Source organism: Crotalus tigris, unplaced genomic scaffold, assembly GCF_016545835.1.
Source record: "Crotalus tigris isolate CLP2741 ecotype Arizona unplaced genomic scaffold, ASM1654583v1 scf7180000020635.523822, whole genome shotgun sequence".
In the NCBI taxonomy this organism is placed as follows: Eukaryota; Metazoa; Chordata; class Lepidosauria; order Squamata; family Viperidae; genus Crotalus; species Crotalus tigris.
Genome location: NW_024098114.1, coordinates 476,202 through 503,508, shown reverse-complemented (window position 1 = coordinate 503,508; position 27,307 = coordinate 476,202). Strand labels below are relative to the sequence as shown.

General features: G+C 39.9%; 1 protein-coding gene across 6 annotated transcripts; it reads right to left on the bottom strand.

Moving 5' to 3' along the window:
* Positions 1-479: 479 nt before the first annotated feature.
* On the bottom strand, positions 480-24,898 carry LOC120319340 (putative protein tag-278). Of its 6 annotated transcripts, none has more exons than XM_039368095.1 (12): positions 24,741-24,898; positions 22,776-22,822; positions 22,255-22,419; positions 21,475-21,592; positions 19,740-19,790; positions 15,986-16,063; positions 15,086-15,142; positions 13,161-13,220; positions 11,466-11,530; positions 4,258-4,336; positions 3,362-3,417; positions 480-771 (listed from the first exon to the last, which is right to left on the bottom strand). In XM_039368095.1, the coding sequence occupies exons 1-12, from the start codon at positions 24,753-24,755 to the stop codon at positions 555-557; spliced, it is 1,008 nt and encodes a 335-aa protein (XP_039224029.1). In that variant the 5' UTR covers positions 24,756-24,898; the 3' UTR covers positions 480-554. The 6 variants fall into 6 exon arrangements, with proteins under 6 accessions (XP_039224029.1, XP_039224030.1, XP_039224034.1 ...); XM_039368096.1 differs by having other exon boundaries at positions 3,366-3,417; positions 4,317-4,336; XM_039368097.1 differs by having other exon boundaries at positions 631-771; positions 3,366-3,417.
* Positions 24,899-27,307: the final 2,409 nt, after the last annotated feature.

Below are 27,307 nucleotides of genomic sequence, written 5' to 3'. Positions count from 1 at the left end.
TATGTATTGTCAATCACTTGACACACATATGGGTTTTTATGTACAAAATTAGGTCTGCTATGAAGAAAATGGATAAACAATTTTTTTCATTATTCTAGAACTTGGCATTTTCAATGGCGCTGAGTAGTGGGAGATACAGTTGTCAGAAGAAAGAAAACAACTAGTGCATAGCTAAACTAAGGAAACTGCTACTAACAGGACTGCTTTGAAAAGAAATTAGAGAGATTCACAGAATGTTTGTCTATTTAGAATAGATCTATGTCATAATGGCTAACTCAGGCCACTATTGGGAGGAAAATTAGATCGGCCTTTGGTCTGAACTCGTCTTATGCTATCTTTAAATTCAAGCAGGCAGAGAAAACAGCATGGCTCAAGCACCACACAGAGTTGCCTTATTTAGCATGGTAGCTCAGAAATTGAGCAAGTCTGCAAGGAATTTCAGTTAAAATAATTCAGCCCTGGAAATTTTTGATAGGATATCAGCTTTATCCACATTCATATACATTATAATGACAGAATCTCTTTAGTCAGCAGCTCTCTTTTTGATTCTGGGATCATTTTGGTAAGAGGCCAGTACTGTATAGTTGCATATGTGGTTGGATATAATAGTCCAAAAACCGCCATAGAGGTCGTTGGTATGCCTCTGTCACTGTATAGTTTGAAAGGCAGGCACCAAGAATGAAGAGTGTGACTAGAAGCACAGTGAGGAGAATCACCAGCAGAATTCCAGCAAAATGCCACAAAATAATAAAGACCCAGGCTAGCTTCCACCTGTTGAAAAGAAATGGGAAAACTGCAGTTGATAAAAGTAAAGTATGTCATGGCAAAACAATAATTTCTTACATCTTAATGACAGTTTGTTGATTGGAGAAAATATATACTATAACTAACTTGCAATTGCAAGTTTGATGATCAGGTACAAGAATACTTTGGATTTTTGGTTAAAAAGAGAGTTTCAGAGATGACCCTAAAGCAGCGGTTCTCAACCTGTGGGTCGTGACCCCATTTGGGGTCGAACAACCATTTCACGGGGGTCGCCAAACAATGCGTTCCGCCATTTTTTTGTCAGCCGGCGCAGGGGGCGCCGCCGCGCACGCGCGCCATGCAGGGGCGGTGCATGGGGGGTGCCGCCGTGCATGCATGGTGCGCATGGGCGCCACCACGCATGCGCACCACACATGGGGCGCCGTCATGCATGCACGCCACACAGGGGGGTGCATGGGGCAGTGCTGCGCATGCACGCCGCGCAGGGGGCGGTGCCGCGCATGCGTGTCACGCAGAGGGGGCGTGCATGCGCGCTGCTTGCTTATGTCTGGGGTCGCCGTATAAAAAGGTTGAGAACCACTGCCCTAAAGGCATGTCTAGAAGCCCTTGTTGCATTTTCTGGGCATATGAATTTGTTGTTGAAAACTAGAAAAAGGAATCCATGTTGGGTGATAAAGAAATATGTTTTGCACTGCATTCCAATTACAGATGAAAGAAAAACAAGCAGCAAAAAACAAATTAAAATCCTCTGGATTTTAGTTAATCAACAATTGATAAAAGTTCAGTGTCAGTGAAGGATCTGGTTTCTTTCTGTCAAGCTTGATCAAATGTCTAAAACTGTGGACTGAATGTGGCAGAACTATATCTCTATGCCCCAGTAATGACAAGTTTCAGCAAGACAGTATTTTATAATCCCAGCCAAACAGATGCTTCCTAGACGTGTTGGGACTTCTGAAACTTGCATGAGCTGTCCTGGCTGGCGATTCTGGAAGCTGCATTGTGAGGAAAACTTCCATACTATGAGTGACTTCCTTTACTTCCTAGGAGATAGGTTTCGGGAAAAGATTCTCTATACCAGTGTTTCTCAACCTTGACAATTTTAAGGCATGTGGACTTCAACAGCCAGCATTGCTGGTTGTGGAATTCTGGGAGTTGAAGTCCACATGCCTTAAAATTGTCAAGGTTGAGAAACACTGCTCTATACTGTCCATCTCATAGGCTTTCTGTCTTCTGCTTACATACATAACTCAAGAAATTAAAAAAATGTTATTTCTATTTTACACAAATCTTGAATAGATCTGAAATACTGAACAATTTGCCCACAAACCTAAGACTAGATGATCTGGAGTATCTTGAGTCACTATGTCAATCAGCCCTGACTGACAACCCTTCTCCCATGTAATAACAGAAACATTGCTCTGTACCTAATCAACTTCTATGTTTCCTTCCCCAATAGACATCACATAAAACCAAACCAAACTAAACCAAACCAACCAAACCCACACTTGATAATAATGCTCTCTTCAGTCATTCCTCCCATTTAACAAAGAAAAGGAGACAGAAATATGTGGTGTCATTACTGGCACAAGTTAATGTGTCCCCAATGAAGGGGTCAAAGTTCTGCCACAAAGAAACCATTAAATAGGAAAGAAATGCATTGAAAAGGCTTAGATGTATAATATATATAACACTTTCTTCTATCTTGCATCACAGAAAGAAGCAATCAAGTATCATTATTATTTTTGCAATTCTAATATATTTATAGAGATCTTTTAGAAAATTAAAGCAAACTTTTATGACTTTATAAAAACTTTTATGATAGTTTTTTCCTCTGCAATATCCATTTTTGACCCTCTGCATGTTTTCTCATAACTTTCCTCTTATATTTTTAATTCTACTGGTTCCCCTGTTACTATATTTCCAAGATGTCAAGAAATCTGAGACAGTTTTCCAAAAGTTACCGTATTAATCTAATTAAAAATGTATTTCATTAGAATTATTCTGGCACAAATAAAAGATCAGTTTATAAGTTTTATGACAGTTTAAAAATGAGATAGCTGTTGGGATCCAATATTTAGAAGAATCATCTTCATTTTTGGTTCATTCCACTGAAGATCTACCATGCACTGTTTTTTCAACCAATTTACTGGAATCTAATGGATTCCAAAAAAAGTCTGAATATAGACAATTTTCTTTCTCTTTGATTAGTGATGTAAGATCTTCAGGTTAATATGCTACCACTGTGTTGGATATCTGTGGCATCCATGGTGCATAATATAATAGTTATGAAACTTGCAAGAGAATCTCATTAGATTTTATAAACCATCCTATTGTTTAATGTCTTGCTGCCATTGATTGTATTGCAAATTCACCTTTGGATTTTGTTTTTCTTTAATGGAAATTGTGGTCTGCCTAATTAATCATAAAAACAGAATTCTGAAAATCCATGGGAAAATCTTAGACAGGCTCTCCAGGCAATCATCTGATCATAAGAAAAATGTACTCTGTGCATATCAGTCAGGTTCCTCTTTCTGGTTATTGCACGTTATGCTGTAGTTATTGTCACTATCAAGTAGTAAATATTTTCTTCACTAACCTACCACCACAAAGCTGCTTTTTCATAGGCATCTCTTCCCTTCTTATTTTTTCTTCCTTTAGGTAAAAAAGAATAAAAGTAGATTTTTAAGATTTGTAGCTTCCAGTGTTTAATTGGTGAATATTTTAAAGTTCCTCTCTGTGTAACTTAGACAGTTATATTCGCTTAATCTAATTTTCTTGCCACTTAAACACTGAAACCATGCTGCTAAATTACAGCATGATTTTGCGCTATTCTCTTAGCCATTGTGAAATAACAGCATCTGTAACCATTTTGAGCAACATGATTTGAAAATATCTAAGAACGACCCTGCTAAATTCTGTCAAAGACCAGTCTAATCCAGTATTCCTTCCCAGTTCTTCCAGATGGATACCAAAGGCTGGATACATGATAGTGCTTTTCTGATGTTCTCCACCAACTGAACTTCAGAGGCATGCTGTCTCTCTATTGATGCCAAGCATGCATGTGTGCACAGAAATCCAGTAACAGCAGATGACAAAGGAGTCAATTACTGCTAAATATGTGCCCTCCTGTCAATGCAGAGGAACATCATAGTGTCCGGTTGTTAAGTCAATGCCTACGTTAGGACTATAGATACTGTATCTGCTGACTATTTAAGAAAGTAGTAATTGCAAAATGTAATTATTGGTTTACTGTGAGGACAACCTGCCAGTTTCTTGAATTAATCACAAATTATATAAGATTAGTCTGTATCCCTTCCCCTTCAGAAGCTATTAGGCAACAACTTATTCTACAGCTCCAAATATAAGGTATATTAAGCAACTATCTCTATCAAAATTCAGTTTCAGTAATTGGGTTAACTATAGCTAAAGCAGAGGACCAAATTTCCCCCCAGAGATAGCTTTCTCTGTTTTGGATAAAACAAGGTTACTGACCAGTTGAGCCCTGGCTATTTCATACATCAAGTTCTTTGGGTGAAGATTCAAAAACTTGCCTGGAAAGTTGCTGTGACTCCTGAAAGAAAAGAAGAATGGATTATTGAAACAGATTTTGTACCATTGAGCTTGTTCCTAAAACCTTCCCAAATGGGATTCTTAAAAAATCCTCAAAGAATGTCATAGTGTGATATTATTATGAAAGAAGTAATGTCCTTTAAGCCAACACTGAGAAGGCCATGCTTGTATGATAAGATGTAGGTATGCACTATGTATAAAACATAGAAATTTATATTAGGAGTGGCTTTTTTTTCTTGTCTGTCAGCCTTTTCTCCCTGGGTCTTTTTTTTATAAGAAAGTAAATTTAATCTGAAGAATTAAAAGGAATATTTATATAGAGAGAACAAATGAAAGTACATGATATCATCAAGAGAGTAAAAGAATTGAAATGAAAATGGGCTGGTCACATAGCAAGAAGAACTGATGGCAGGTGGATCGAGGCAATCATAGAATACATCACATTTGATAAAAAGCATCCACGAAAGAGACCTAAAACAAGATGGATTGATGACATCAGCAAGTATTGCAGGCCCAGTTGGCAAAAGAAAGCTCAGGACCACATTGGTTGGAATCATGCGGAAGAGGCCTTCATCCTGCAGAGGATAGACAATACTTAAAATGATGATATATGTATTCCTTTTAATTCTTCAGGGCTTCAGTGCTCATATACTGTGTAGATGAAATGCTGCTGCTCTCTGTGCATATATTTGTGTGTAAAATAATCTAGATCCAGTAAATTCATGCCCCCCTAACTATATTTTTCCACCTGCAAACTCTACTTCCGGAGAGGAAAAATAATATCTGTACATCACAGATAGTATAGATATTAGAATTGGATTTTCTGAAGTCAGAATGCTTCCTTCAAAGTTGGGAACTCTCTTTCCTCAGAATACAAACTATAAAGACTCCTGTTAAGGCTTCATCTACCTTTGATTATGCAAACAAATCAACAAATTTCCTTCTGGCAAAGGCCAGGAAAATTGAAATTGAAAAACTTCATTGCAGTCATTAATCAGCACAAAGGAACTTGATATGCAAATATCCAAAGCTGAATTGACCATATCTGAATAGTTAGAAGAAATACATGCAACAAATGTTGATTAAAAACAATATTACAGAGTGAGCTAAAATGCTTGTTCAGGATACAAAGTGTTGAGTCCGTGGCGGGAAAACAGACACGAGAAGCAGCTGGAGTTCTCAGTTTCATTTATTCAGCGTTCAGCTTACAGGAAGATGGCTTCAGCCTCACCCAAACGCCTCGCAGCCTCTTATATAGGCAACTCCCGGATAAATGGGTTACTTTTCCCGCACCAGCACCCGCGCATGCGCATGGCGCTGGCGACAGCCTGTCTGGTCCCGGGCAGCTTTGCACCTGCCCGGGACTGCCTGCAAACGCCCGAGCCATTTGCAAGGCTCGGGACATAACACCCCTTTCCCCCGGGCTAAAACTACTACCAACATACAACATTTATTTTATATGACATTTTGCTCCCCAGTGCTCCCACTGATTACTGGCTTTTGCCTTGCCAGCAATGTTATGTAATCTTCTAGATACTTAGGAGATTTCTTTGCTCTCTGTGACCTTCTTAGCTCTGGGTTACTGGCATAAGTCCCCTGACTGGAGGGAGGCGTGAGCCTGTTCTCTCTATTGTGTCCTGGTGTCTTCCAAGGACTGTGCCCCGATGCCTGGCCTGCTTGCTTGCCCACCGGGCTCGTCAGGCCAGGGCTTCTGTTACTTTGTGACCTGGTTGACCTACCTAGCTGTAGACCCTCAGGCCCCTTGAAGTGATAGCCGCTGCTGGGCGTCTCTGTAGAACCTCCTAGGTCAGTCCAAGACCTGTCAGGAGGCTGTCCATTCCCTGAACCCCATTCTGTGTTCGGGCTCGTGTGGGTTTCTGTACTTTCCCAAAACTCAGGTGTTCCCTGATTTGTGCTAGGGTTGTTGTAGTCGGGACTTGGTTCCTCGACTAACTCTGTGTATGTTTGACCCCCTGTAGGATTTGGGGTAAGGTCAGGCCAACCTTGGGAATTGTGTGCCAGTTCTCTTGCGGGGAATGATTTGTTGGGATGCCCCCGGGTATCCTCCGTTGCTGGAGTGCTGTGTGATGTGTGTGGAAAGTGAGTATGCCCCCGGGGTGACTCCCTGGCTGGAGTAGGCGTGAGTGCCTGTTGTGTGGGTAAGCTCCATGACTTTCTTTTCGGAGCAATTGCAGAACCTTGGGATGAGCCGTTTGTGGCTCCCTCAGTGGAGATGGGCAGTAGCTCTTGCCCTTCCCTTTGCTCCAAAGGGTCCCCCTCCCCCCCTGGAAAAGACCCAGGAGTCTCAGCAGAAAAGTCTCGCCTAGAGCGAAGTTGGTCGATGTGCCGACGCAGGACACGACCGTTGTCCAGGGCAACCTCGTAGGAGAGAGGACCTGTGATCCTGGACACAGAAGCGGGGACCCATGTATGACCAGGCCCGTAATTGCGAGCCCAAACCGGGGCACCCACAAGTAGTTGTCTAGGTGCCCTAGGATGTGAGGTAGATGAAGGCAGTCTGTCCGGATGCAACCGGTCAAGTCTAGTAGTAAGTTGGCGCCCCCAACGAAGTTCAGCTGGACTTCTCCCTGTAGAAGTGGACGGTGTGGTGCGATAAGAAAGGAGAAAGTCAGCCAACCTGTGATGCCAGTCCCCGTAGGTGAGTCTCTTCAAGGCGTCCTTTGCGATGCGCACCATGCGTTCAGCCATACCGTTGGTGGACGGGTGAAAAGGCGCAGACGTGGCATGACGAATCAGGTTTGCCTGTAAGAAAGCTTGGAATTCGGAGGAGGTGAATTGAGGGCCGTTGTCGGACACAATGACATCTGGCAGCCCGTGTGCAGCAAAAATCCCCCTCAGTACCTGAATAGTCTTTGCAGTGGTGGTGGATGAGACAGGCACAACCTCAAGCCATTTTGAATGGCTGTCAACAAGGACCAAGAAGAACTGGCCCTGAAAGGGCCCAGCGTAGTCAATGTGCACCCTAGACCATGGGGACTGTGTTTCCTCCCATCTATGCACAGGAGCTTGGGCATCTCTGGGCGAGATCGTTGGCACAGGTGGCATGCGTGTACCTTAGCCTCAATATCTTTATCTAAAGCAGGCCACCACAAGTGGCTGCGTGCAAGAGCCTTCATACGAACAATGCCAGGATGACCCTCGTGGAGGGATTCTAAGACCCTAGTCCTCATTGAGGTGGGAATGACAACTCTGTTTCCCCAAAGCAGACAACCCTGAGAAAGGGACAGTTCGTTCCTTTTGGACCAGAAACTCTGAAACTCAGGACTAGGGCAGTGCTCAGGCCACCCGGACAGGACCCAGGAGCGGACACGTGAAAGTGTGTGATCTGTACCTGTTTCAGCGGTAACATCCCTGGCACTAAGAGGGAGCTCGGGCAAGGCTTGGATTGATAGAATGTTGACAGCTGGCGCGGGGTCAGCTTCTACTACTGGCAGAGGCAATCTACTGAGGCCATCAGCATGGCCCATTTCTTTCCCAGGCTTGTGGAGTAATGAAAAATCATATGCAGACAAAAAATAGACCACCTAAGCATTCTAGGGGAAATGATGTGGGGAGTCTGCTTACGTGTGGTAAACAGTCCCAGCAGAGGCTTATGGTCAGTGAAGACCGTGAAATGCCTGCCATATAGAAAATCGTGGAATTTTTTAATTCCAGCAACAACAGCCAGAGCCTCCCTGTCTATCTGAGCGTAGTTGCGCTCGGCAGAAGACAGTGTTCTGGAGTAGTATGCAATAGGAACCTGAGTTCCATCAGACCTGAGGTGACTCAGGACAGCTCCAACCCCGTAGGGGGATGCATCACAAGCGATGCACACAGGGAGAGACTCGTTGAAATGTGCAAGAACACTGTTAGAAGTGAGCAAGGCCTTGACTTCTTTAAAGCAAGCCTCATGTGCTTGTGACCACAGCCACACAGCTTGTTTGTCTAGTAGCCTGTGAAGAGGCTCAGCTACACTAGCTTTATGTGGAAGAAAAGAATTGTAGAAATTCAGGAGGCCTAGGAAGGCCTGAAGTTCGGCCTTAGACTTTGGCCTGGGTGCATCTAAAATAGCAGTTAGTTTGGATTCAGCAGGATGAATCCCAGCAGCATCAATTTTGAATCCCAGAAATTCAGTAGAAGGCACCCCAATCTGGCATTTGTCTTTTCTGAGCTTGAGGCCTGATTTCCTGAATCTTAACAGGACAGCCCTAAGCCTTTCAGCTAGAATGTGTGTGGAGTCTCCTGCAATCAAGACATCGTCAAAGTAGGGGCAGACCCCTGGTATACCTCGTAGTGTGTTTTCCATAACGCTTTGGAAAATCCCAGGAGCGACATTCACTCCAAACTGTAGCCTTTTTACTTTAAAGGCTCCCCTGTGGGTCACAATGGTCTGAGCTATGGCAGCATCATCATCAACAGGCAGCTGTTGATATGCTTGAGCTAGGTCAAGCTTTGCAAAAACACGCCCCCCCTTGAGAGAGGCCAGGATGTGACTGACCACAGGAACAGGATAGGCATGTTGCTGCAATGCCTTATTGAGTGTGCATTTGTAATCAGCACAAATGCGAATGTCCCCATTTGCCTTTAGAGGCGTGACAATGGGGGTCTCCCATGGGCTGGAATCAACAGGTTCTAGGATTCCCTGTTGGATTAGTTTGTCTAGTTCAGTGTCAATCTTACTTTTTAAAGCAAAAGGGACCCTTCTTGCTTTAATCCTAATGGGAGTGACAGTGGGGTCTAGCTTTAAGGACACAGGTGGTCCTTTGAATGTGCCCAGCTGGGGGCTGAAAACATCTGCAAATTCTGTGCAGACTTCCTGTAGGTCGAGTGTTTGTAAGCTATTGAGTCCTGTGACGTGTATCCCCAGGGCCTCAAACCAATCGAGTCCTATGAGACTCGTTCGTTCACCCCCTACTACTAATAAGTCTAGTGGACCTTCAAAACTCTTGTATTGCACGTTAAGGGTGGCCTCCCCCTTAACACACACTCTTGAGTTCTGAAAATCTGTTAATACAATATCAGAAGGCCTTAACTTGGCCTTAGACCCACTTCTGGAACAAATCTTCCTAAATGTATGCAATGAAATGATGGACAGGGCAGACCCTGTGTCTAGTTCCATAGATAATGGAACCCCTTGTAGCTTCACGTTGAGTGACAGCTTTTTCTTCATGGGCTTGTGTGTGCCTGTTCTACAGATGCTTCTTCGCGAAGCGCAAAAACCTACCCTATTCTGGCTGGGGAATCTGGTACCCTTCAGGCGTTCTTCTTGGGGTTGTGCCTTTCGTCGGCCCAGGCACACAGCTGCAATATGCCCTTGTTTACCGCATGCCCGGCAGGTAGCGGAGCGGAACTTGCAGTCGGTTCTCCTGTGGCGACCTCCACAGCCGATGCACTTGAGCGGAGCCGAAGAGCTTCCCTTCTGGGTTCTCTTCCTTCGCGGGGTGTAGACGGTCGACTTCCTCGTCCGGATCCTCCTCGGAGTTTCGTCGGACGTCTTCCTGGTGCACGGACGCACCCTCTGCACTGTTTCTGATCGGCCGCATGTTTTTGATGGCGCCGCCTGCTGCTTCTTCTGCGGTGACTTCCCTTACGGCGTCTTGGAAGGATAATTCTTCCTTTGCGAAAAGTCTCTGTTGTAGCTCGCGATGCCTTAACCCGCACACGAATCGGTCCCTCAGTCGTTCCTCGATGTCCTTGAACTCGCAGGGCTTGGCGGCCTTCCGTAACGCGGCGATGTATTCCTTGGCTGACTCACCGGGCCGTTGATCTCTTTGTTCGAAGGTGTGGCGCCATGAGATAACGGACACCTTGGGATGGAAGTGCTCCTTCAGCAGCTTCTTCAGGTCTGCGTAGCTTACAGACTCTACTGGGACAGGTGCTGCAAGGTTTTCTGCGATTTCGAAGGCGTCTTGGCCGCAAACGCAAAGCAGGGTGGCCGCCTTCAAGCTATCTGCCCTCACTTGGTTTGCCTTGAAGTAGTTCTCCATTCTGGATACGTAGGACTCCCACCGCTCTGGATGTGAGACGTCGAATTCCGAAAGCCTTCCGATTTTCGCCATCTTCAGATCTTCAAGAGACGGGTCTATCAGCCAGCCTACCCCCGAATGCGCACCGGATTGGTGGGCAGCTGCCGAGTCGACGCCGTTCTCTTTCCGCCGCTCAGGACTCCTTGGGTAAGCTTACACTTCTTCCTTTCCAGGTAGTGCAAGGCATCCCACCCTCGTCGCCAGTGTTGAGTCCGTGGCGGGAAAACAGACACGAGAAGCAGCTGGAGTTCTCAGTTTCATTTATTCAGCGTTCAGCTTACACGAAGATGGCTTCAGCCTCGCCCAAACGCCTCGCAGCCTCTTATATAGGCAACTCCCGGGTAAATAGGTTACTTTTCCCGCGCCAGCACCCGCGCATGCGCATGGCGCTGGCGACAGCCTGTCTGGTCCCGGGCAGCTTTGCACCTGCCCGGGACTGCCTGCAAACGCCCGAGCCATTTGCAAGGCTCGGGACATAACACAAAGGTTGTTGGATGTTTCTGGAGTTGTTTTGTATGGCATGGACTGGAGATATTGTGTGTATCACAGTTTCATCTTCCAGATCAGGTGACAGCAGAAGTTGTCGGAGAGGATAAGAGAATAGCACTGGTTTAGCAGACTGGCTGGTGGAAAGGGCTGCATCTTTCAGATGTCAATGAAGATAGCCTGACAAAGGTGTGAGAATCTAAGAAACCCTTGAAACAATTAACATTTTTTCCCATCCCCTCAGACTATGAGTGACTTTTGAAATAAAAGTGAGGAGAGAAATGTGTGAGGGAATGAATTGAATAGGAGACTTTTAAAAAGCTCCGTTTGGATTTTTCTCTCTAAAACTGTACTTATATAGTTAAGCCAAGGCTCTTTATATTTGAAATATGAACTAATTATCTACCTAAAAGAAGCACAACAAGAAAAAAGGGCGATTTAGAGAAAAACCACATGCAGTTGGGAAATCTCTGTCCTCTTTCCCACTTTCCAGCAAAGCAGTTCTTACATCAAAGCCATATTCTTCTTGTACAAAATTACAATAACATTTGCTTGACTTACAAACACTGAAATTTAAAATATGGTACAGAAAGAACTAGATCCATAGAAGTGTCTTACCGGGCCTTCTCTTTCTCAACAGCCTGCAGCTCAGTCTGCAGAGTTTTTTCTCTGTCTTGAAGAATCTAGGAGGAAATATGTAGCAAGTTGGGAAAACAACTGAAGCTGAATAAGGTCTTCCTAGCTACACTTCTACTCCCTGTTCCAACAAAAGCCATACATCCAAGAGCAAATTACATACCAGCTCTCTCCAGGGGAAGGTTGCTCTCTATGGAGTACTAAAGTTTGTGTTGTTCCTCTGCTCAGTTCCTTGCCATTTCGTTAAGCAGAGAATAAACTTTAATTTCAACCTGTTTCTCCCCATCCAGAACCTAGACTCCTATAATTTTCAATCTTATTGCCTGGATGACCTGGATGGCTTGGGAAATATGTATAATTGGGTATCATCAACATGAGCCGAGGTGGCGCAGCAGTTAGGGTGCAGTACTGCAGGCCACTTTAGCTGACTGTGTTCAGCAGGTCAGCGGTTCAAATCTCACCGGCTCAAGGTTGACTCAGCCTTCCATCCTTCCGGGGTAGGTAAAATGAGGACCCAGATTGTTGGGGGCAATGTAAATATATATATATATATATATACTATATATATATATATATATATATATATATATATATATATATTGCTTACTGGTGTACACCGCTTAGAGAGTGCTTGCACTTAAAGCGGTATATAAGTCTCATAAATAAATAAATAAATAAATATTGATGATAGCAGATTTAAAACCTTCCCCAGTAGCTTGATGTTAATGTTAAATTAAAATAAGACAGGAGAGATGGAAAAGCACAGAGGCATTGCCTATTGCAGAGCTTGAGGCTTGACCTCATCTGTCCCATGCAATGGCCTGGAATGCTCTGAAAGGAAGGAACGGAACTACCGAATTCAGTGATCCTAAGTCTCACAGAGAATCTGGAAAGATAGCATGGTTGATGGTACTGAAGATCTAACATAACTAATAGAGCCCTTCCCCTTCATCTAAGTCTTGCCTAGAGCTATTAGAAGACTTTTTCTGAATGTTGATTGAAAAGATCCAGATAATCTATTACCATTATGTTCTCAAATGGACTCTTTTTCATTTGTCCTCAGCTACACCATTGCTCTATGAAAGCTTTTTTTGCTGGAGTGCCTGCTCCAGTTAGTCCTGCTCTTCATGTAAGCAATTCAGATGACATTTTTCTCTCGCAGAGAGTTATGCAGCTATCTGTAGAAAAGCCTTCACTTGTATGACTTTAGATGTATTGTATCCATGTGAGCCAGAATCTGCAGGATTATGATGTCATATGAGTGATGTCTACAGGGGCATCGCTGATTCAGAACATTCATGCAGGAGGAACTTTCGATAGAGAATACCAGGATGAGGCTCATGACATCCAACTGTTAAACTGTTATTTTATTGTAGAAAAGGTAATACTGTGTTTCAAAAGTGAGTATAAAAGCACCATTGAATCAGTATAGAATGATAACCTTCTTGGTGAGGAATCAACATTTTTGCCAAAGAATCTTTGGTTCGGCTGTAGAAAAACATGTCATGTTTGTACTACCATTGGCAAGTTAGCTTTCAATATGCTACCATCTTGGGACTGCATAAATAGGGGCCACTAGGGGGCAGCAAAGAAAACTCCAACTTGTTGCCATAAAATAGTCATCTGGATTTTTGCAGCTGGCAAATGATACCCACACCACAGTGCCTTACAAAATACCTGTATTTTTACTTCGTACTCCTGTACACATTCTTCTAGCTCCTGGATTTGGTGTTTCATCTGGAAAACAAATTCAAGTAATTTCTGCCAAACTCTTAACATACTTTTTGGCTGTTTTCTTTTTATTATTCAGCACATTTACATAAGCATATTTAAATGTCATTAAGTACCATATCTAGGCTGCAAACTTCCAGATGGCAATAAATGGCAGCAAAGAGATACAAAAAAATAACTTTTTGTTGTCATTAATGGTCATTTTCCGTTTTAAAGTTCTTTATGCTTGTCCTAATTAGACATGCAGTGATTGAGTAGCAATATCATTCTGGAAGTAAAAATAAAATGTCCTGGGTTTAGTCTGTTGTGGGAGCCCAATTATTGTTGTTTATAAATCATGTATGCTTTTTTATTATTAGAACCCAGAATTGAGATTCATTCAGGGAATCATAGCCATATAAACCATGGAGTGACAAAATGTATGAATCCAGCTGACATGTAAAAAGTATTGCAGGTAGCTGAAACCTTCAGAGATGCTTGCCCTCAAAATCAGTTAAACTATTTGAGCTGTCTTTGAAATACCTGAAAATCTTCAGGGAAGAATGGAAGTGAAATATTTAGGAAGGTCACTCAAAGGCCTAGTTAACAACAGCTGAATATCCTGCTACCCCTCTTGCCAAATTAAAAAAAAAAGAGTTTGCTTTGCAAAAGGTTAGTGAAGGGATCATTAATAAAAATGATATGTAGTGAATTCCAAAAGGCTCTTCCAAAAGGCTCCAGACCTGGAGGAGTTAAAGGAAAACACCTGTGTGATCTGTCACACAAATCTAGGTACTGCCCAGAAATTCACCCTCTAAGCAACCAGCCAGGTGCAGGAAGGACAACTTTAATTTGCCTTTTTTGTACCTTCTCTTGGGAAGGGAAGTGGGGAACAGAGCAGGCCTCAAACTATGAGAGAATTTTATCACACTCTTCCTTCTCCTTTGGCTAACCTACCAAGAAAAAGCAGAGGAACTTTGCCACTTTATTCCTCATGAGTAAAATAATGAAGAGCTGGACATTGTCTAGAATAAAGTGAGTGGTGACAGTCTCTCCTAGAAGAGTGGGACAGTAAGTGGGAGGGTTGTATGAGCCAGGGGATGCCTTCTACTCCATCCTCTGTATTTCTATGCACATGCATGTCAAGCAACATGCTCGGATTTGTTATCCCATGTCTCTTTTAGGGAAAAGTTACATGTATATTTAACCACGGGGATCACGATACTCTGGGATTATGGACTCAACTTGCTGTTTTCAGAGAGAAGACTTCAAATTGCTTAACTGAAACTGTTATTGTCTTTTTATAATTGACTTCTCTGACTTTTCTCTTTCTCTCCCAGCAACCACAATGGGCAGCATCATATTCTGTGAAGCTGATATAGTGTAGCCTATGGAAACTGATTCTATAATACCGTGGTGGCGAACCTATGGCACGCGTGCCATAGGTGGCACGCAGAGCCCTCTCTGGGCGCACCCTCGCCCCAGTCCTAGGCTTTCAGCTGGGTTTTATAAAACCTTTTCGCTTTAGGCCTCTGCTGCTGTGCGCAAAAAAAAAAAAAAGGTTCAATCAATCAATTTCAATTTCTTGTGGGAAAAAAAAGGATCTCACAAAGTTGGAATTGATTGATTGAACTTTTTAGTCCCACCCAGTCTGCCTTTACCACCACAGCCACGCCCACCCATTTGGTCACACCCACTCAATAGACCATGCCCACCCAGCACCCAATGATACATAAGTGGGTTTTGGGTTGCAGTTTGGGCACTCGGTCTCTAAAATGTTCGCCATCACTGCTATAATACATTTAAGAGTCACCATAAGAATCTTTAAATTTATGTTGCAACTAACACACTTAACTCTTTGAAAGTTTAGCATATATAATAATAAAGTGTACCTTTCTGAAAACCTCATCTTCCTCTCCACAAATCAGTTTGCATTCTTGAAGCTCTCTCTAATTAATAATAATAATAATAATAATAATAAAAATTATCTCAGTGGATATTCTAGCTAGTTATCTCAAAAGGAATAATAAAACAAGAGTCGAGAACAAAAAGCAAAGGATTTCAGCTTTTCTCTTCAGCTGCTCTGAGATAAAATGCAGCATTCTCGGTAGAATGCATAGAAAAAATTGGAACAGAAAATGTGGTATTTCTCAGACATGATGCTGAATATTATCTTCAGCTCAAAGTAATCTAATGTTATGGTACTAATATTTTGATCCAGAAGTCTTTTCTTATTTGTACTGTATTGTGAACAGGTAGAAATGCCTGTCAATTGGTCAATCAATCAGTATCCAGATGACCACCAGATGGCAGCAAAGAAAATTGTACAAAAACCTCCAAATCGGATTTTTGCAGCCCAAATGTCCTGGCCTTAGATCAAGTGGTACGGTGTCTATACTGCAATAATAACAACCAATCAGATAAATTTTAATTATTTAACTTAAATGCTTTGAAGAGGTTGATTTAATATTTGTAGGTTATCTGTACCTCAAAATTCATACTGAATAATATACTTTATACTTTTAAATTCTGTAACAAAAATTATATAGTAGGACTCCTGGTGATCTTTTCTCTATATATATAATTATTTAGAAACCTGATCCTCTCCTCACTCTTTATTATAACCCAATAATGTATTGCAGCATATTCAACTACCACATATCCCTTTAGTTCTTAGACTGAAACTAGTTTCATAGAGTTTCATATAATAATCATAATGATAAAACTTCCCATTTTTCACACAGATAAGTCCTTAATGTGTTTATTTCTATTCTGCTTCTACATTTATTTACCTGTAGTTTATTGACATAACAGCAGAGCTGAAGGTAGTTCCGCTGATTGATATTCTTTGATGCTGTCAAAGTTGAGCTCTATTTTGGAGACAAAAGTAACACAAAAGACTCATATTCAATTCATCATAATGGACTGATCAGCCAACTGTTCCTTGCTACTACGTCTTCATATGTAAGGCCAATTCATAGACTGTTCTGACAATCTTAAACCCGAAGCTTCCAGTTTTGTTTTGTTCTACTGATAAGCAGCGCTGAAGCTGAAGTTCAAATACTTTTGCCACCTAATGAGAAGAGAGGACTCACTGGAAAAGACTCTGAAGTTGGGAAAGGTTGAAAGCAAAAGGAGAAAGAGACAGCAAGGTGGTTAGATAGTATCATCAATACATGAATTTCGGCAAACTCCAGGAAACAGTGGAGGATGGGGGAGTCTGGTATGCTATGGTCCATGGGGTCATGAAGAGTTAGACACAACTTAGTGACTAAACAACAACTGATAAACAGGGTTCCTTTTTGTTTCTTCCTCTTTTCAGGAAGCTAATTAATAGTAGCTTCAAAGAGGGGAACTTTCACTGGTGGGAGACTTGGAACCAGCAAAACACTTTCTCTTAAAAATGGCCTCTCTCGCTTTCAAGGAAATCCCTGTGTGTCTATTTAGCAGCAAACAAAACCAAAGGTGATTATAATCAGAGACCTGCCATGCCAACCTTAGTTGGATGTTTAATGTCAAATCAGTTCTATAATGACTAGGTAAAATAGTGTCTATACTGCATGTATTAAAAAATGTGAATGTTTATTTGAATAGAAATTAAATAGTAATTTCAAAACTATACTGGGGAAAAAAGTTGCAATCTATCAACATTTAATGCTTCAGGCATTACATTCATTTCGGTGACAAGTGAGCTACAGCTGAGATATTTAGCTGCGAAAGCTGTTTCATGTTTCTCTCTGTAATGGTTTTCACTCTGTCAGGGCAGATAGATGATAAAGAAGGATGAGCACAGTGGAGATAATTACAGTGTATTTTTTAAAACATTTATTTCAGTATGACTGAACTAACACTAATGAATCAATAACAGTTCCCAATTCACTTTAGGTAAGAAACTTGGTTTAGATCAGTGTTATTCCAGATCAGCCTTACTAACCAGAATGCCCTCCAGATATTTTGGACTATTCATCTTGTTACATATTTACTTACTTCTACTTATTCCTTCCTTCATTTAACATGTATTCCAATAGCATCTCTCATGGTTGACAATGTTGTAGAGTTAAAATGTCCATGGTAGATAATAATAAATATCCACGGTAAGAACTTAAATAAACATACATAAAACATTCATAATAAATATAAAACACATTTAAAAAAAGAAAAAGAATTAAATGAAAGTCAAATTCTAATAAAAAAATAGTAGTTCTTGACTTACAACAGTTCATTTAGTGACTGTTTGAAATTACAACAGCACTGAAAAAAGTGACATAACCATTTTTCACACTTACAACCCATTGCAGCATCCCCAGGGTCACGTGATCAAAATTTGAATGCTTGGCAACTGACATGTATTTATGACAGTTGCAGTGTCCTGGGGTCACATGATCACCTTTTACCACTTTCTGACAAGCAAAGTCAATGGGGAAGCCAGATTCACTTAACAATCATGCTACTAACTTAACAATTGCAGCGATTCACTTAACAACTGTGGCAAGAAAAGTCATAAAATGGAGCAAAATTCACTTAACAATTGTCTTGCTTAGAAACATAAATTTGGCGCTCAGTTGTGGTTGTAAGTCAAGGACTACGTGTAGACTCGTATAAATATGATCTCATTGCAGAATGACCTGACAATCCCATTAATAACTTTGGCCATGGGGACATAGTATAAAACTTTTGGAAAGCACAATATTAACAGAAAAACTATATCAGCATAGTTAAAAGCCGATTCATGTGATTAAACTGACATGTTGAGAATGTAAACTGAGCAGACGTATGCAGTATTTGGGACCTGATACAGTTAACAAGTAATATAGCTTGTAGAATATTCTTAGTTTTTCTGTTCCCTGTTTTACCTCCCACCCCATCCCTGCCCAAGAAGGTTGCTAGCAAAAGATTGTTTTGCAAGATGTCTGAATGAGTTAACTGTTGGCAGAAAACTATTAAAAGTAGGCTGAGAATGCATGAAATTAAGTTAAAATTTATTATAAATAACAATAGGAGAATTATAGTAAATAATAACACCAAAAAAGCCCCAACAAAATTAATTTCTGCTTTATCCCTTGGAATATTAATTTAGTTAACAGATGCCCAGTAATTAGATTTTTGAGAATACCATTTAAATTACATTAAGTTAAACCAATAAAAATAAAGGAATAGAATGATAGATCTTCTAGAGATCAAAACTACGATGGTAGATGGTAGGTATAATTACAATAGACATATTATTAACTGGATTGATTACATGGAATTAAGTTTGTGTTGATTCTTAGTGAACACAGACTAGACCTTCTCCAGATTATCTGTCCCCAAACTGGTCCTTCACGTCTTCCAGTGATGCATCCATTGCTAAACCCGTGAAGGGGTCCTCTCACCTTGCTCCTGGTTATCCTGTTTTTCTCTTTTCTTTCTAACTATTCTAATCCAAACTGATTTCCATTTTTGATAGAATGTCCAGTTTAATTGGTCATGGGAATGCAATGGACAGTAGTGTCAAGTAACATCACCACAGCTGTTTTATACCCGGTACTGCTCAACATATTTATAAATGACTTCAATAAAGAACTACAGAATATTACTAAATTTGCTGATGACACAAATTAAGGAACATAGCAAAAACATCAGAGGATAGCATCAAGATCCAAAAACATTTCACCAGTTAGAATAATAATAACAAAATTTCAACAGGGACAAATGCAAAACTCTTCCTTTGGGTAATGAAAAAAGCAAAGACATGAATATAGCATGGCGAGATCATACTGCGCAACAGCACATGCAAAAAAGATCAGAATGCCTTGCTGAATATGCGCTGATGCCAGCCCTGCAGAAAAGAAATGAATTCTAGGCTGCATCAACAGGATTATGGTGTCTTTAAATCTGTTTCCAGAGTTATTCTGCACTGAGCAGGGCACATCCAGAATATTGTGTCTTGTTTTGTTCACCATATTTTAGGAAGGATATTAAAAAACCAAGCTGATAAGTGAAAACCTCTAAAGAATGGTTGGGCATTAGTATGTTTAGACTGGCAAAGAGCAGGTAGACATAATACTTGTTTCAAGTACTGAAAGGATTGTAGCAGATCAGTTGAAACTGATTTTTTTTAATGTATGACAATTTATTTGATATTGTAGCCCAATTTTTAAAGACTGAAGGTTTTGGTGCCTGGAGGAAATAAAAAGATTCTGACTGTTTTTTAAAGAAAGTAAGCAAAGCAGAATGCCCCCAGGTTGGGATATCTGCAAAAGGATTTAAAAAGTTGTGATGGGCCACAATTATGCAGTCAAAATTCTGTCCCATTTAAACATGCATTGTAATGTTCTCTATGAAAATGCTTGACGTGAGGTATTCAGAAGATCTGTAACAGTCACAAAGTCATCTTCAGCCTATCCCAGCTATTTTCTTCCAGAGCATCACATATGTGCACTTTTAAATATTCTCATAATGTCATGGTAATGTCATCCAACAAGGAAAGTCATGCTTATATTTGCTTTTGATCTATGTTGTAGGATGAAAAGCATCCAAGGAAGTATAAGCAATTGTCTAACTTACTTTCTCAGAAAGCATGAAGATTCTCATATGCAAATTTTCATTGTCCTTTTCCTAAGAAAGAAGAAAAAGTGAAATTTCTGGCTTAAAATTGCATTAATTATAAAGGCTGATAAACAGAGATAGATTCACACCCCCAAAACTGAGCCATTATTTGTTTAATAAACTACACATGGGAATGCAATGGACAAAGGTATCAAGTAACATCACCACAGCTGTTTTATACCCGGTACTGCTCAACATATTTATAAATGACTTCAATAAAGAACTACAGAATATTACTAAATTTGCTGATGACACAAAGTAAGGAACATAGCAAAAACATCAGAGGATAGCATCAAGATCCAAGAACATTTCACAGTTAGAATAATAAATTTGTCATAGCCCAAAGAGTTTTTTTTTTTGCTATGGTTCATTATGACTTTTTTTGTCCATAAAGAAAATCCATTCCTGAAAGTACCCAAGTCTTTTGTATTGTTCCAGCTGTGGGACCTATAGCTACATTTGGGAGTACTACTCTGGTATGGAAGTAATATGCCTAAATTGATGACTTGAGTAGCAGAGCTACCCATTTGAGTGATTTTGCTGCCCATGGAAAAGGAGAAAATCCCTATCATTTCCCTGCTTCCTGGGGAAAAAAAAACTGATTGACATGATAGGGGTAGACAGTGGCACTCTCACACACATGCGAGTGCCCAGCATTCGTGCAAATGGAGCTGTGCATGCACGATTACCTGCCACTTGCCTGGCCCAGGGGTTGGGAACCCCTGGGGTAGACCAACCTCTGGGTAGACTAGAATGGGAATGCTCCAGCTGGGGAAGACTCAAAAGGAAGAGTCCAAAGAATTGCCATTGAATTACCAGCAAGTGTCATAGGAGATAACTCTCACTTTGCTCAACTGTAAGGGAAATGCTGTTGGGGGATTAAAAAATAAAATAAAATAAAGCTTCTTCACTGAGATTCCTTCTTTATCCTGCTTTGTGACAATGCCCCATAGGGCAAATAGTTATTGAGAACTGACAGAGGCTCAGAGGATTGTTCTGAGAGCAGTCAGCACGCACCTTCTGAATTAGAAGTACTTGTCCAAGTGATGATGTGCCACAATGACTGAGGGAGTCAAGTTAGTATGTCCTGAACTGAGAAAAGGTAAATACCCTTGCAAATCAAACCTGAGTCTAGGTGATTCACAATATGTGCGTGTCATATTCTTGGCAGCCATAACATTGTTTGCAAATCATGCCTTCTGGGATTTTTTTTTTTTAAAAAAAACTCAAAATAGTCTAAATGCCTGGACATCCCTGGTGCCCTCCATCCAACTTGGCCTAATCCTACTTGCTTTCCAGTCCTGGAGAAGCTCAGTCTTATCTTGTCTCCTGAGACCTTAAAGCAATGAGGTTCATTTTAAACAGACCTTTCACAAATCAGTGATTTTTTCTGTTTGATTACATGTATTGTAGGCATGCCAGTATTGCTTTAAATACATTCAAATCATGCCACCAGTTGTTGGTGATTTAGCCAGCAAATTTATGGTTCTTATTTTTAGGATGCCATGTGCCGTGCATTATGTGGAAAATTAATTAAGAGTATTTATTTTTATTACTGCCTAAATGTCTATGGAGATTCTCAGTCATCCAGGTTATAGTTGTCTCAAAGATGCTTTTTCAGGAGGCAACTTGACTTTCTTGTTTTCCTTTGAAATTTTACTGCCTATTTATTACTGCCGGTATTACTGCCTACCACTTTTTTCAGAAATTCCTCCTCTGAAGATGCTGTTTCATTCTCTTCCTCCTGTCTTTTCTTAGTCGCTTCAATGTCTGTTTCTAAGAAAGCGATGGCTTCCTCAGCTTGCTTTATCCTGGGCATGATCCATGGAATAATAATAGGAACAATAACAGCAAGAACAGTTGTAATAATTTGCTTATTGTAAACAAACTAACTAGTGCAATGTTTCAGCAGTTACTTCTCCCCAATTAAATTGGAAAGGAAGAGATGTGTTGAATATGCTCCAAGAAAGGCTCTAGTCTAGCAGATGACTGACTTGATCAAGTTGTTGAAAAATATTAACAGCTATATTTGCTAGGTGGGAACTCCACGGTGAGGCCATCCCATTGAGAAGGCTTTTCAGTGATCAGCTGGCACTTCTGCCAAGGGCAAGACACGAGCGATTGAGACACCCCCCCAGAAGTCAGCGCTGACTCAAAAGCACAATAAATAAATAAAACATGTTTTAAATAACATATTGATCCATTCAAAGAACTTTGGATGTTAGAAATATTAACCACAGTAACCACAACAATAGGTAATAGTCATCAGAGCCAGTTAATTAATGTGACTTTGATTTAAACTGTTTCTTAAATGTCTATTTGATGAGCTTTTTGGAGAAAATATTTGAGCAATAGGAATGCTAAGTAAGGTTCAAATCTGAATAGTTTTTCATGTTTCAGTTGAATAACATTTTTCAAAAAAAGGAAATAAAGTACGTGCCATTCATTTAGTGTCATCCTTATTACAATTTACCTTTTGAGTTCAGCTTTCATGTTCCTCATAGTATCTTGTAGATCCCAGATATTTGCCTTGATGTTGTTCCCTTCATTAAGGAGATAGGTAATTTGTTCTCTCAAACATATATTCATATGTCTGGACTGAAAAGTGGAAGCTCCTTTGGCTGCTATCCAAGTGTCCCTTGTTGGGATACATATATAGATAAACATATCAATTTTTGCAATCATAGAATTTGGGTCTGTCTTTTGTATCTCCCTCCAGTATGTGAGGGCAAAAATGTGCAGGGATCCAGAGCTAACAGTGTTTTTTTTTTCCTTTTTCAGCTTCTCAATATTTGGAGAAGTAAGAGGATTGTTGGAGGCATCATATGGAAATTAGACATAAAATAGTCTTTTAAAGAACAGATATATCAATGAACTGCAGAATATTATGCCCAGGTAGAAAAAGATGCCATGAGATTTAATGAATTTTTCCTCCAAGAAATTCTTATAACGTGGGCATTTTTGTTGTTATATTCCTAGTTTGAAGATACTTACCATGCATTCTTGGTTTCTTTATTGACAGCTACATAGGTTTCTGAATTCTGGCAATAATAACAGATATTTAGTATCTCCTTTTAAAAATATATTCAGAAGCAAATATTTTTCAATTGCTTAATAGCTTGGTTTATGCAATTTTGAGCTATCCCAGGTATGAATGAGTATATGGGAAGGTACTCATGGGAATTTTGAGAGTTACCATTTTTACTTCCAGCACTACAAATAATGGGTACAAGATTTATGGAGACTGATAATCCTAATATGATGCTTATTTCAGAATAACTAGTTTTATAATTCTTTAATGATATAATTGTTTCTGATGACATCCTAGAGTCATTTATTTTACCCAGCCATTTATCCAACCAATTTATCCATTTTCTCATTTTCAATATTTAAGAGTCCAGCTATTTATCTGCACTTTCTGGTATCTGCAGTGGGACAAAATACACATGATGGTAGATTTGGAGATGACACATGTCCAAAAGAGGCGGAGCTTGCATTGCAATGCTACATTCACCATCTGAGCTTTTTTGTCCCTCCTGCCTTTTGTGGACACTATTGTTTGCTTCTGCCTGTTAGTTCTATTTTAACAATGGTAGCACAGTTTTAAGTCCCATTCTCATTTCTATGTCAGAAATTCTGTGAATAGCTAGCATTATATTATTGCTGTTTTTTATCATTTTAATGTTTATTGGCTTTTAATGAGATGCTTCTGATAAATAAATGTATAAAAATGCCTGTTTAGTGGAGGCATAGTGAAGTATAGAAACTGTTCAGGTGTGTTCATCTTCCCTGTCATTCAAGCATATTGTAAAACATTTTTACAGGTGTTTACTTGAATGGGGTACAAAGGCAGAGTTTTTCCTTTCCAAAATCAATAGGTACTAGTGAAGAAGCCTTCTTGAGTGAAGAAGCCTTTAGGTTTCTACTTATTATATTAAAGGCTTTGAGAATGTGGTACAGTTACTGTTTCCTGAAGATCTTTACTTGTTGCTTTTTCTTGGATTTATGGCATCCAGATAATTTTTCCCATTTCTCAAGGTTCTCCAGGCCTTGAGGACATGGGGAAAGTTCTCCAGGTTGTCCCTTTCCATCATACAGTGAACAAACCTGGTTTAACAGATATGGTCAAATAACACACATCAGGGATGCCTGCAGGGTATGGTGAAACATCAATATTCAATATTAGCAGCGTTGACATCTGACCAATAACGTACAACACACATTTAAAAAGTGTAGAGCTTTAATCACACTACTGCAACAATCATCTTGACATTTTTTTAAACCATACTTTCCAGATACCCCTGGCACACCTACCAGCTACTAGAAGAGAATGTACAACACTGTTTAAGACTAGTATTTATTTTTTAGTGTAAAACTTGGTAATTTAAACTCAGTATCCAGCATGTCAAGTTTATATGGCACTTGTAGAGCTGCAATATTTGATGAAAGGGTGAAAGATTTAATGGCTCAGAAGTTATTTTACATCCCGAAAACATGGACTCAGGGTTTGATATCTCAACGTGATAAAATAGCAGTACACAGACCTGTGTACTGATTCTATAGGATTATAGCCAGACAAAGTAAATATTATGGAGCTAGGGAGATTTTTCTTTTCTACTTTTACCATTACTCTGGAGCTGCATTATTGAATTCTCCTGGTCACTCCTTCCATCCCTAACTCAATAGGTATCCTCTTTAATAAGGTAATATCTATTTTGAATGATACTTGATATATTGGCCAAGAATCCATTTTTATTTCCAATAAGAGTTAAAATAATAATTACTCATTTTTACTCATTTTATATTCAAAACTATTTTTGATTTTAATTTTACCAAACCTCTGAGGATAAGAAGGGAATGGCGAAATGAATATTAGTGAATTACAATATGCCAAGAGTGGCTATATTTTTATTTGTAAAATTACTATGAAACAAATATAGTTATAATGATCAGTATTACCTTAGTTTCGCTCATATCATGCTCTGCCAAGAAATATATTAAGAAACATCTAATCTGATTTTTCCTTGTAGTTTAGCTGACTCCATGTATAATATGTGTGTGTTTGTGGTGTGTGTCTATGTCTGTGTGCTTATCTGTGTGTGCTTGTGTATATCTGTATCTGTATGTGCATGTGTTTGTATGCTTTTTTCTCTGTACAGTCTTAATATAGCTTTGAGGTCATAAAGGGCTTGACCACTTTATGGAGAGGTGATTGTTATTTTTATGACCACTAGATGGCACTGCTGCTCTAATGAACACTGTATTTAGCTCACATAACAGCATTTTCTTAATTTTCTATTACACCATTCTACTTTTGCTTTTATTCCAGGACAAGAAAAAATAATAATTTTTAACCATCATATTGAGAAGATCTTAGATATTTGTCCTCAAAAATTACTGGAGAAATAGAAGGAAATAGGAAGCAAATTACAATAATTAGGAATATGAAATTTAGTGAACACTAGAATACCCGGCATATTTTTCATCAGAGTGACTTCTTATCATATTTTTTAAATTATAGCTCATTGTATTAAATCATGGTTTGTATAAGTGAAACAGCCAGTCTGGGGGGCGGAATTCATATTCAGGTCTACCCTTAGCCAGAGAAGTACACTGATTGGGTCTGTTTGTTTTTTCTTTATCATTCTCTCTCTCTCTCTCTCTCTCTCCCTCCCTCCCTCTCCCCTCTTCTCCCCCTCTCTCTTCCTCTCTCTCTCCCCGTCCCCGTCCCCCTCCCTCTCCCCTTCCTCCTCTCTCTCCATCTCCCTCTCTCTCCCTCCCTCCCTCCCTCCCTTTCCCCTTCTCCTTCTCCTTCCCCCTCCCTCTCCCTCTTCTCTCCCCCCTCTCTCCATCTCTCTCTCTCTCCTCCTCTCCCTCTCTCCCTCTGTCCCCCTCTCTCTTCCTCCCTCTTGTTGTGAGAAAAAAAATGAAACATCATCTTGAGCTCCTGGAGCAAAGATGATATATAAATTAAATGAATAAATATATGTTTAGCTCAGCCACATTTTTGAGATTTGAAGTGGCGTATGGAAAAATCTCTTTTAAAGTCTGAGAGCAAGGGCACATGTTTGAGTAAAATCATGAGGCTATATATTTATAGAAGCCCAAAGGTTTGATTTTTCTTTCTTCTAGCAAAGTGTTCCCTCGGGTGGTGGCAAATTTTTTATGGTAATTTTATTAAAAATTAAACTGTAAGATTAAAAACTAATATAAGGTAAATAAAATTAAAAAAGAAAAATAAGCAGGCACTATTGAAATAAAAAAAGAGAATATATCAAAGAAAAAGAAAAGAAAAACATAAAGAAATGACTTCCCCTTCATCACAACATATATAAACATTTCTAGAAACATATCATCTCTTAAAGTACAAATAATGATCTCTTCTTCCCACATTTAATCTCTTGACTATAAACATATCCTTAAAACCACCTTTTTTCAGTTCTGATGCCAGCAAATATCCATTAAGGATTACCAAAGATAATAGCATATCTATTTGAACCTTGATCAAATAAACCAACTTTATATTCCTTCCTTTTACTTTTAATAATCCTGATCTTTTTTCACTTTAAATAAGGTCATAGAATGTGATTTGTTTTCATTCATTTTTTGTCCCTTCTCACAAAATTCTTCAAAACTTTAACAAGCCTTTTTTGTAAATTGAATGTAGGAAGATTATCCAGGTCACTCTCTTGCTTTATTATTTATATACCTTTTAATTATTAAGACATTAATTTTCATTTCTGTGTCCAATGTAGCAGCTTTTTCCATATCATCCTTGTACTTGTCATTTTTAAAATCCACTTTGAAATCAGTTGCAGTCTTGCCCTGTAAAACTTGTTCTTCATCCATAGCATCTTTTTGACATATTATATCTATAATCGCAGACATTCATAAAATTAACTTCTGGGTCCATTGTTGTCCTGTTTCAGTCCACAGTAACGACATACCCAAGAGTTTTAAGTACTTTATTGATAGTCCAGGCCCTTAATGTGAATTCCCCAGATTCCCACTCACACCCAGGGCAAAGTCCTATTGAATCCAGCAATGCTTATTCTAGGCACAAAGATACCACAAAGCAAAGGCAAGGCAAGAGTCTGTAAAGTCCACAATCCAGTTCCAGTCTGAAGTCCAAGGTATGAGTTCAAAATCCATGAGCAAATCCAAACTTCAAAAATAGCACAGTCCAGAGTCCAGTAAAACTGAAGCCATGAAGACAAGGAAGGCATGCACACAGCAAGAAAATGGGTGATTATTTCCAACAACCCCGGCTCTACTCATCAGACTAAATAGGTCAGGGGTGTCAAACTGCCAGCCCACAGGCCGGATGCGTCATGCCAAAACCATGCCCACCCCATTGTGGGCAATGGCAAAAAAAATCACGATACATCGAGACACATCATGTGACATTGCAGGCTTGACACCCCTGAAATAGGTGCCTGCTGGTGCAGCTCATCAGGTGGGGTTAGAACTATGTTGCTAAGCCTTTGGAGTGACTCTTTTCAGAAAAAAATCAGATAATATAATTT

Coding starts and splice junctions, on each gene's coding strand:
- LOC120319340 (XM_039368095.1), bottom strand. Junction 19,791..21,474: donor AGGAATTTCTGAAAAAAGTG/GTAGGCAGTAAT, acceptor CTTCTTTCTTAG/GAAAAGGACAATGAAAATTT. Junction 15,143..15,985: donor GTTATGTCAATAAACTACAG/GTAAATAAATGT, acceptor ATTATTAATTAG/AGAGAGCTTCAAGAATGCAA.